The sequence below is a fragment of the Dendroctonus ponderosae genome, unplaced genomic scaffold, assembly GCF_020466585.1.
Source record: "Dendroctonus ponderosae isolate FM_Combo_2020 unplaced genomic scaffold, Dpon_F_20191213v2 Dpon_F_20191213_1, whole genome shotgun sequence".
Classification (NCBI taxonomy): domain Eukaryota; kingdom Metazoa; phylum Arthropoda; class Insecta; order Coleoptera; family Curculionidae; genus Dendroctonus; species Dendroctonus ponderosae.
Window position 1 is genome coordinate 18,938,569 of NW_026017110.1, and position 9,367 is coordinate 18,947,935.

Sequence of the window (9,367 nt, forward strand, 5' to 3'; positions counted from 1 at the left end):
TTGAAAGGTCAAAAATAGCCCCGAAATTTTTTACCGGAAGAATATTGGTGCAAACCAATTTCCTATATTATCCAATACCTATACCCGAAAGTATAGTTCAAATCAGTCCCTTTCGGATTAAGTGTGTATTGTAACAGTGTTGTTTTCATCAGCCGTTAAACAGTATTTTCAACATATATTCAACATATAAAAATATAAAGGAATAATATTTTTTCCTTCTCCTGTTGACCGTTTCGGGCAGTTTCGGGATTTTCTATTTCGTATAATATTAAAGAGCTAATATCTTTACTATCACTGTAATTCATTAATAAAAAATGAATAGGTACTTGTAAACCCACTACGTAAACATGTACTTATATCGTCGTATTTTAAGAATACACCAAACCGGAATAATTAAATAATTACGTATATGTGACCCTAGAGATGATATTTCACTTATTTTCTTTATCAGTTTGTTAAATTTGATGCAATTATTTTTGCCAATGTAGTGTTTTGAAATAATGTTTATTATTAGATTCCTTGACGTCCAAGCTGATAAACTAACTTTAAGAGTTTAATTACTATTTTCTGAAGTTGTAGACAAATTTATTATAAAATCACATTTTGTGATATAAAAACGTAAAATATAGACAGTATTTTGAGCAGATAAAAAGACAGAAACAACCAGTTTTCTGGAAATAAAATGTACCTATCTGAAAAATAAATTTATAAACCCTGCAAGAGAGTCTGAACTAAATCAATGTCAGAGCTAAACATCCGCAGGCTAAGAAAAAGTATAACATAAATAAAATAAAAATGCTATTTTGCATTATAGATAGTTTTAAAGTTTTAGCAAAAGCCATATTGGTCCACATTGGTATTTATTTAAAAGTCAATTGAGTTTTATTTAAGATTAAAGTTCTATACCTCTCTCTTAAAAGCTTTCCTTAGACTGTGATATATCAAATCAGTTGCTTTACAAACCTATATGTTAATTATCTCATGTGTTTTGCGAGAAGCTCCCTACCAAAAAAATCGATGTTTGATACTTGTTGATTGAAATAAATTCCTGTTTCTGTTATCATGTTACTGCAAACTGATAAAGCACTTCTGCCATCCTTTATCATAATTAAATATCCTGAAAATTAAAAGCCTGATCCAAAAAAACGTATTTTAATCAGGAAAGTGAACGTTGAAGCATTAATACCTAGATGCATTTTGGAGGCTAGAAAACTTCAAATTTGTCGTGAAGCGTATTTGGTCAGCAGTGCTAAATACAACTTAAGTGCTTAAGCATTGGGTTATGAAACGTTCGAGGTGTTTTTTTTTCACCTATAAGATAATCAGACATCATCAAGCGAATTAATTTAATGAAAACACTTCAAGTCAGCTTAGGAAGGCATTCTATTTTTGCTTGAATTCTGTTTATTTGCAACTATGAGAAGTTGAGATAAAAACTGGAAAATACTTCAGAGTGCCTTATCTCCATGATTGGTCATTGGGGCTGAATACATATATAGGTCTCTAGATTGAAGCCTGAATTAGTGAGGCAATCATGATCAAGTTAGTCGCTCTTATTGCTACTATTGCAGCTTCAGTTCACGCGTCCCCAAGTGGACCGTTGAACGCTAGTTGTACTGTATCCAGCTACGATGATGTTGCTTCTGCAGTATCCAGTTGCACAACATTGACTTTGAAGGACATTACCGTACCTGCTGAAACCACCTTGCAGCTGAAATTGCAAACCGGTACCAAACTCACTTTGGAAGGTACTTTCAAATGGGAATATGCTGAATGGAAAGGGCCTCTCATGGAAATATCTGGAAGCAAAGTTACCGTAACTGGAAGCAGTGTCACTCTTGATGGACGTGGTAAGAACTTAGTTTGACTATCAATGCGAAGATTTGAAGATTTTATTTCGAAAAATGAGTTTCAACTGAACAAATTTGGAAATAGCGTTAATAGGTTTAGATTTTATGATTAATCTTGATGAATGAAATTTAATCGCAACGACCGTATTTGCACAATTGCCCACATATAATTGCAAATAGAGCTATTCCGAACTGACTAGAAGTGATATATTAGAGATGAGAGAATGATGGTATTCATAATGGTAAAATTAAAATGTGTTTTAAGAACCATAAAACCTATATAGATACCATGCAGAAGAGAGGCCCAGAGAACATACTTTTGTTTCATATCCTACATTATTCCAGGTGAAAATTAAAATATAATTTTTTAAATCAGTCAATCTCACAGGAAGCGATCTAGTACTAACATGCTATTTGCATTTAAAGTACGATAAATTTTGTATTATCTTTCAGTAATTTTATCATCATATTTCAGCTGTGCTAAAATAGCAATTGTCTGTTTGTGTGTATTTCCTATCACTTTCGTAAATGTGTAATATCAATTTCGTACTTTTTATTACAAAAATATGACGCCATTAGAATCAACTAGAACAATCAACACGTCTAATGATCTAGAAATGTCTTGAACTTATTTGAAAATAAGTGACAGGGTATGTAAAACAAGAAAATTTGTTTAAATAATCGATCCAAAGTTAATTTAATTTCCAGAAAATTAGGTGTAAACACATGATTAAACGTCGTCAAGTTTCGCAACAAGTCAAGTCTCTTATCTAATAATATTTCTAGAGTGGTTTTAAAATCCTTGGCAAGCTATACTTGTTTATTATATCATATATCAGAATATGGCTGAAAACTGTTTCAAACGTTAGCGCAAAACTCGTGAATCCAGTGAAAAATATTTACACATGTTTTAAAATTAAAAAATTCCAACGAAAGTCTAAAAATTGGCCCAAATGCAGACTAAAATATTGACTTACATTAGGAAATTCTGAATTCACAAGGGAAATCTATACTTAAATTTTAATCCAATAATCATAATCCCGCAAAAATAGGTTGTTACCAAAATCTCTTAATCAAAGTGTACTGAAAAGATGGAAAAAGTTGTTCGATTCATCCTCAAAAAAACAAGCTTTGTATAATTTTAATACATTATTGTGAAAATTTACATAAAACATAAAATTAGAATAATATGGATTCATCAAATAAAAATGATGGCCTTTTTGTGAAACTGCAACAGGTACACTAATTATAAAACCATGTAAAAACATAAGAAAATTGTACGTCACAAATATATTAAATTAATAAATAAATCTCGCTTCTGTCAACTTTGTCAACAAAATCTAATACTTTGAAGAAATAAGAACTCTGAGACTAAATTTGCGTTACTGCACTGATTTTTACAAAGACCATGTTTCTTGAATCATTTTTTTTTATGTTTAACGCGACAAAATACCAAATAAAAAATTATTCGATATTTAACCAGTGCAGAGTTTCTACAGCTACTCCTTTTTTCCGGAAAATGTGCCGATCTTGCAGTAATATATTACAACTTATTATACACTGCAGCCGTTAAGGCTTTAAGAGTATCTAATATAAAAGACAAAATACAGCAAACCAAATATCGAATTTCCTTAAAAATTTCTCCAAAGACGAAATGTTAAAAACTATGTTATGATATTCCTATCTTTCCTGGGTTTCAGTCAAAGTGTGAAGTAAAAATTTTGAAACATCGTTTATTTCATTACAACGAGACGTTCGACAAACTCAAGCTTTCAAGAAGGCAAAGACCTAAAAAGATGTTAATTTTTACCAATCATGAGTTTGTGTAAAATTTTAAGTCTGATGATGGCGCTGTTGTCTCGCCGAAACGTAATGAAATGAACGATGTTTCAAAATTTTTACTTCACACTTTGACTGAAACCCAGGAAAGATAGGAATATCATAACAAGTACACGCAGTCAGGAAAATAACTCAGAATAAGTTAAAAATTATATCGGTTATTTATAACAGTAGACAGTAATTTAAACAAATACCTCTCAAAAATAAAACGTTTGTCGCTAATATTGCAAGTAAAAGCCAATAAATAAACAAATTAAAAAATTAACACATTTTATTATTAATTAATAAATGTATTTTCAATTTTTGAACAGAAATTCCGCTGAAAGTGAAATACGTGAACAACGTGAACGTTTGAAACAAGCCGCGCTCTGTACTGCGTACGTAAAAAAATGGAACCAAATATGGAGATTTTAGGTAATTCGCGCAATAGTTGTGTTAAATCACAATTCTAGCTAAAGCACATATCAAACAATATTTAACGTTTTTTATATAAACAGGCAGCTTTATATAAAAGTCGGGAATAAAGTTGAAGTAGCAGTAACAATGATTCAATTGCTGATTTGCAGGAAGTTAATATTATTAACGCACCCATCTGAAAATTGTTAGTGTAAACTCATAATTGCGTTAATAATATAATAATCCCTACGTGTTCCGTAAAAGATTTTGTATGCAACTATAACGATTATTATTTCTATCATTGTTTGTCATTGACATTGACTAGCCATCCGGTACGGAAAATTAACTTTTAACGGTGTTTCGGAGCTTGTGCCAGATAAATCACAGAAGAAACGTCAAGGGGTTTTCGATCATTTTCTTCAATATTATTATTAACTCAAAAAACACTAGTGCAGTAAAACAGGTTACCATTACATGTTTTACACATTGATCGCCTTTGGGCCCAAGCACGAGGGCTCAAAATGTATTTGCCCGCTACAATAAAATAACATCTGAGTACGAATATTAATATGATTGAAAATATAACATAACCTTCAGCATAATGTTCAAATAGTATAAAAAGATGCGCAAGACAATAGAATTTTATGTGGGCTTCTCCCAGCTAGAGAGTCTTAGCTTAGTGTGGACGGGGAGCGCTAAAACCAAGCAAAATCCAGAATGGAAACTGAGACTCCTTAGCCCAATCTGCAGTTACCGGTTAACACAAATATCTACAAGAACACCTGCTAATTGTTGCCATGTTTTTAAGGTGCTAAATGGTGGGATGGAAAGGGAGACAAAGGAATCACCAAACCCAAATTCCTCAGAATCAAGACTACTGGAGGATCTACCCTGAAGGACATAAAGTTGTTGAACTGTCCTCACCAGTGTGTGTCCATCAATAGCGCCAGTGACACCACCATTGACAACTTCGATATTGAAGTTACTGCTGGAGATGATGTAAGTATGATTGATCATGAAATATCCGAGTGGAAAAGAAATTGACAAAACCTCAATGAACAGGCAGGGGGTCACAACACCGATGGATTCGACGTTTCCAGTTCCACTGGAATTACCGTAAAGAACAGCGTTGTGAAGAACCAAGATGACTGTGTTGCTGTGAATCAAGGATCCGACATGTTATTCGAAAAGCTGACATGTAGTGGAGGTCACGGATTGAGTTTGTCTGTCGGTCAGAGCACTGACAATGGTTCAGCAAACCAGGTCTCCAACATCACTTTTAGCGATTGCACTGTAACCAAATCTGATAATGGTATTCATGTCAAAACCCACACCGACGCTGGAACCGGTTCCGTTAAAGATGTCACCTATAAGAACATCAAGCTTTCAAGTAGGAACATATTTCTTAAATTTCTCACGACAAATAATAATTCGCTTGCTGATTGCAGGCATCAAGAAATACGGAATCAACGTTCAAGAGGATTACAAAAGCGGATCATCCAGTGGAACACCTAAAGCAAACATCCCAATCAGTAACTTGAAAATGAGTGGAATTACTGGCAGTATGACTGGCGACTCCAGTAGTATGCCCGTCTACATTCTCTGTGCAGATGGTGGATGCTCCAGCTGGACCTGGTCTGACGTCTCCATCACCAACGGAGTTAAGAGCAGCTCTTGCAACTATGAACCATCTGGTTACACCTGTTAGAAGCACGAACTGATCCCTTCAATAACAGCAGATATTATCAATATATAATGTATCAACAAAAGCTGCAGTTTATATGGTAGATTTTCTACTTGTCTGTGCTTTAAAATTTCTATCCATTACCCAACTTTCACTTTTAACAACAAAGCAATAAAGCTAATTGTTTGGATATGGGGAAACGAAGATAATGGGGTCACAATTGTTATTTTTCTTGTGAATTACTCTCATTATACATACATGGATGGGAAATATGACCATAATTCCTTCTCCAATAGGGTTCTGTTATAAATGCTTCTTCTCGCTATTAATTGTTTCCCATTTGGTAATTTGTATATGTGCACCTTCTTCTGCCCAGTCCACCTATGCATTTTAACACGCGAGTGGCATTTTATAATACAGCAGTTTTTCTCGAAAGCTACCAGGTTACCCTAATAAAAGCCTTTTTTCAAAAATACATCACACCTACATCACTTGAAAAGGGTAAAAGCGATATATTAAAGAAGCAGCTCTGCATGTTCAAATAAAAGTTTCACTTTATGGAGGTTTGGGCTGCAATTTAGGAATTATTCAAATTGAGATTTGCGTTGACTTTTGCCACCAAATTTACGTGCCGCTTTTTAACATTCATTAGGCCCAATTAAAATGCAGTTGCTACTGCAATTAATCGAGCAATTATCACTCTCCAGTTCCTAAAAATGCAGGTCCTCTTTATATTCGTTCTGAATTTTGGAATGTCTTGAAAAGAAACTTTCACCGGCTTTGGCGTCTAATTTACCTGCGTTTTCTAAATAATAATTGCGCCTAAACTAGTTGAGTTGAAAAAACAAAGGTTAGGGAAATAAATTGACAAAACCTTACTATAAGCGTGCTCAAATTTGTAACTTTCAAAAGTTTGTTTTAAATTAACTTTAGACGGAATTATTCGATCTGAGACTTATAACCTCTTTGAACACTAAATTACCGGTCCACTTGCAAAAATATATTATGCCCAAAGCAGTTGAGATAAAAAGCAGTTTTGCGGCAATAAATAGAGCCAACATCACTCTATATTGGCTGAAAATTTCGATTCTTTGGATCATTGGCATAAATTAGGAGAATCACTGAGGACGAGACTTGCTATAACTATATTTCAGTGCTAGTACATTTTTCTAGCTATCCAGTAAGGTTCATATATGCATATATAAAATATGTGTTCACATAAGCACATAATGAAACTCGTTTCTGTTTCTTATAGAATTGCGATAATTACAGCCTATTGGCGCATAATTTATGTTTTCAGCTTCAGTCAATGATTTTAAGGCAAATAACTGTACAGTTCGTGTGAAATAAGGTGCAGCCAAAGTTATTCATCTAAAATTCAAAAGTTTTCCGTTTATGAAAACGTTCAGACACTTTTCATTTTGTTCTTTACTACGCTTTTTTCATTGTATATACATTTTTACACACTGGCTCGAAAAATGGGTTAGGACGAAGAATTTTATTTTTGTGCCAACCGCGCCAACGAGGAATTGCCTCCATTCTAGGAGGTAACTGGCTCTCCTTTTAAGTATGGTGGACGTAGTTTGCCGAGTAACAGACAAATTCGCAATCCGAAGAAGGTTCATATGTATTCAGTGTTAAAAATGTTTAATGTATTGACGTAAGAATCAAATTTTGTGCGAAAATGCGTTGCAAACAATACCAAAGTGACAATAATGTTGTTTTTAAAGATAATCAGTACTTACTTGAGAGATGATTGAAAAACTAAGTTAATTCACCACCAATGGCGGACTTACTCAACCAGTTTCTATATCCAGCTCAAAAAGGTGAAATTTAAATTTTGGAAGAATAAAGTTCAAAACATAGCAGGTGTGAGACAACAATTCGTCCCTTTTTGCCAATATTATTTGCCGGCGTTTTAATCTGTATCGATTTCGGGACTAAAAGACCAAAAACAAAAGTACAGTAACCAGAATTTGGCATTTTTTTCAGATTTAAGTCTTCCCGATATACTGCGAAAATATCATTTTGTTTCTCATTCTACAATGACGGTTGTGAATTTTCATGCGAGTGGCTGCAATCCCATAAACTCATTAACTTTTTGACCAGAAATTACAAAAAGCGCAGCAGATGCGATTAAAATGAATTTCCTAGGATGTTTCGATTCAACTATTTTCAATTGACTGCCACAATAAGAAGTTACTGCTGGCTGTAATCCGACAGTGAGACGCATTTTATTGAAAAGGCTGCAGTCGCGATTAAACATACATTTTTAGACCAATATTTACAAGTAGCGCAAAAATCAGTATCTGGTGCAATTTAAATGACTGCTTTTCAGATTCAACTATTTTCAATGGATTCTGAATATTGCAAGTTACTGCTAGCTCTAGATCGGACGCTATACATATTTTATGCGGGCCACTCCAATCTCGTGATATCTGAAATTTTTAAACCAACATTTTTGTATATTTGTTCATCTTTGTACATGCTATCTTTAGAACTTAACTTCACCACTTGAACGCAAGTCTAAACGAAATATTGAGTAGATGCTTTTCTTAAATTAAAAAATAATGCAATTTTTGCGTAGAAAGAATTGTTTAATAGACACTTTGCTTAAACTGGAATGACCTGAAAAATAAAAGGAACTTTACAAATCTTCAGAGCGTTGAGGACGGTGACTTTTCCTAATATGTTTTGTAAACTTTCGCTCTGTGGTCGTTTTTCAAGATAGTCCTAATTACTTTCGGTAAAAACTGAATGCAATTATTTGGTTTTTGTGCCAAATTCGAAGCTGCAAAGGGTTTCATAAAGTTCCCTGCAAACCGATTTTTGGCTGAAGAAAATCATTAGAAAATAATGCTTTTTTGCGTTTTCGATTAAAAACTTTTAGTTTTATGATCGGTTTTGAAGAAAACCTTAACGGTTTTCGGTATAAAACTGGATCAATGTATTTTTGTTTTTGTCCCAAATTCGCCGACGAAAAAAGTTTTTGTAAAATTTTTACAAAGCTATAAATTTTTCTTGTAATTTTTCGCTTAACAGTCCTCCAGTTCATCAATACTTTTAAGTGAAACTCTATAAAATAGAGCAAAAAATTCAGTCGAAACTGAAAAGCCACATTTTTAACAAATTTTATTGTYTTCAGAGGAATGGAGGTGCCGAGATTTCCAAATAATCTGTTATACACTTTCGCTTATCCTGTTCGTTTTTTTATAGAAAATTATTTCATCTTGGTWCCAAATTCGAAGCTGGAAAGGGATTTCAAAACTTTTTACAACGCGARGAAGGATTCGAACTTTATTTCATAACTTTTCGGGGAAAATACCTTAAGATTATCAGCATTTTTAAGTTAAACTTTAGAAAATTGAGCATTTAGAAGAAAAAGTAACTTGGCGAAAATTTTTAAATTTGAAGACATTTTAAAAATATTATTAATAAATCTCAATTAAAATAAATCTAAAACAAGTAAAAAAAGTCGGCAACATTTTCCCAGCAACGGAACTGAGCTACTGCGACGGTGCTTTGGGTTGGCGTACCAAGCCATTGGCGCAGCACTGCGCCAACGCCTAAAAATTCACTGAGTTACCTAGTCCTACAC

General features: G+C 33.5%; 1 protein-coding gene across 1 annotated transcript; it reads left to right on the forward strand.

Annotated features, from left to right (window-relative positions):
* The first annotated feature begins 1,487 nt into the window (after nucleotides 1-1,487).
* LOC109540749 (polygalacturonase) lies at nucleotides 1,488-5,854 on the forward strand. The gene is made up of 4 exons (XM_019909200.2): nucleotides 1,488-1,850; nucleotides 4,894-5,084; nucleotides 5,148-5,475; nucleotides 5,534-5,854. Exons 1-4 carry the CDS (start codon nucleotides 1,535-1,537, stop codon nucleotides 5,791-5,793), a joined length of 1,095 nt encoding a protein of 364 aa, XP_019764759.1. The 5' UTR covers nucleotides 1,488-1,534; the 3' UTR covers nucleotides 5,794-5,854.
* The last annotated feature ends 3,513 nt before the right edge of the window (nucleotides 5,855-9,367 follow it).

Coding starts and splice junctions, on each gene's coding strand:
- LOC109540749 (XM_019909200.2), top strand. CDS start 1,535: ATGATCAAGTTAGTCGCTCTTATTGCTACTATTGCAGCTTCAGTTCAC. Junction 1,851..4,893: donor TGTCACTCTTGATGGACGTG/GTAAGAACTTAG, acceptor CATGTTTTTAAG/GTGCTAAATGGTGGGATGGA. Junction 5,476..5,533: donor TAAGAACATCAAGCTTTCAA/GTAGGAACATAT, acceptor TGCTGATTGCAG/GCATCAAGAAATACGGAATC.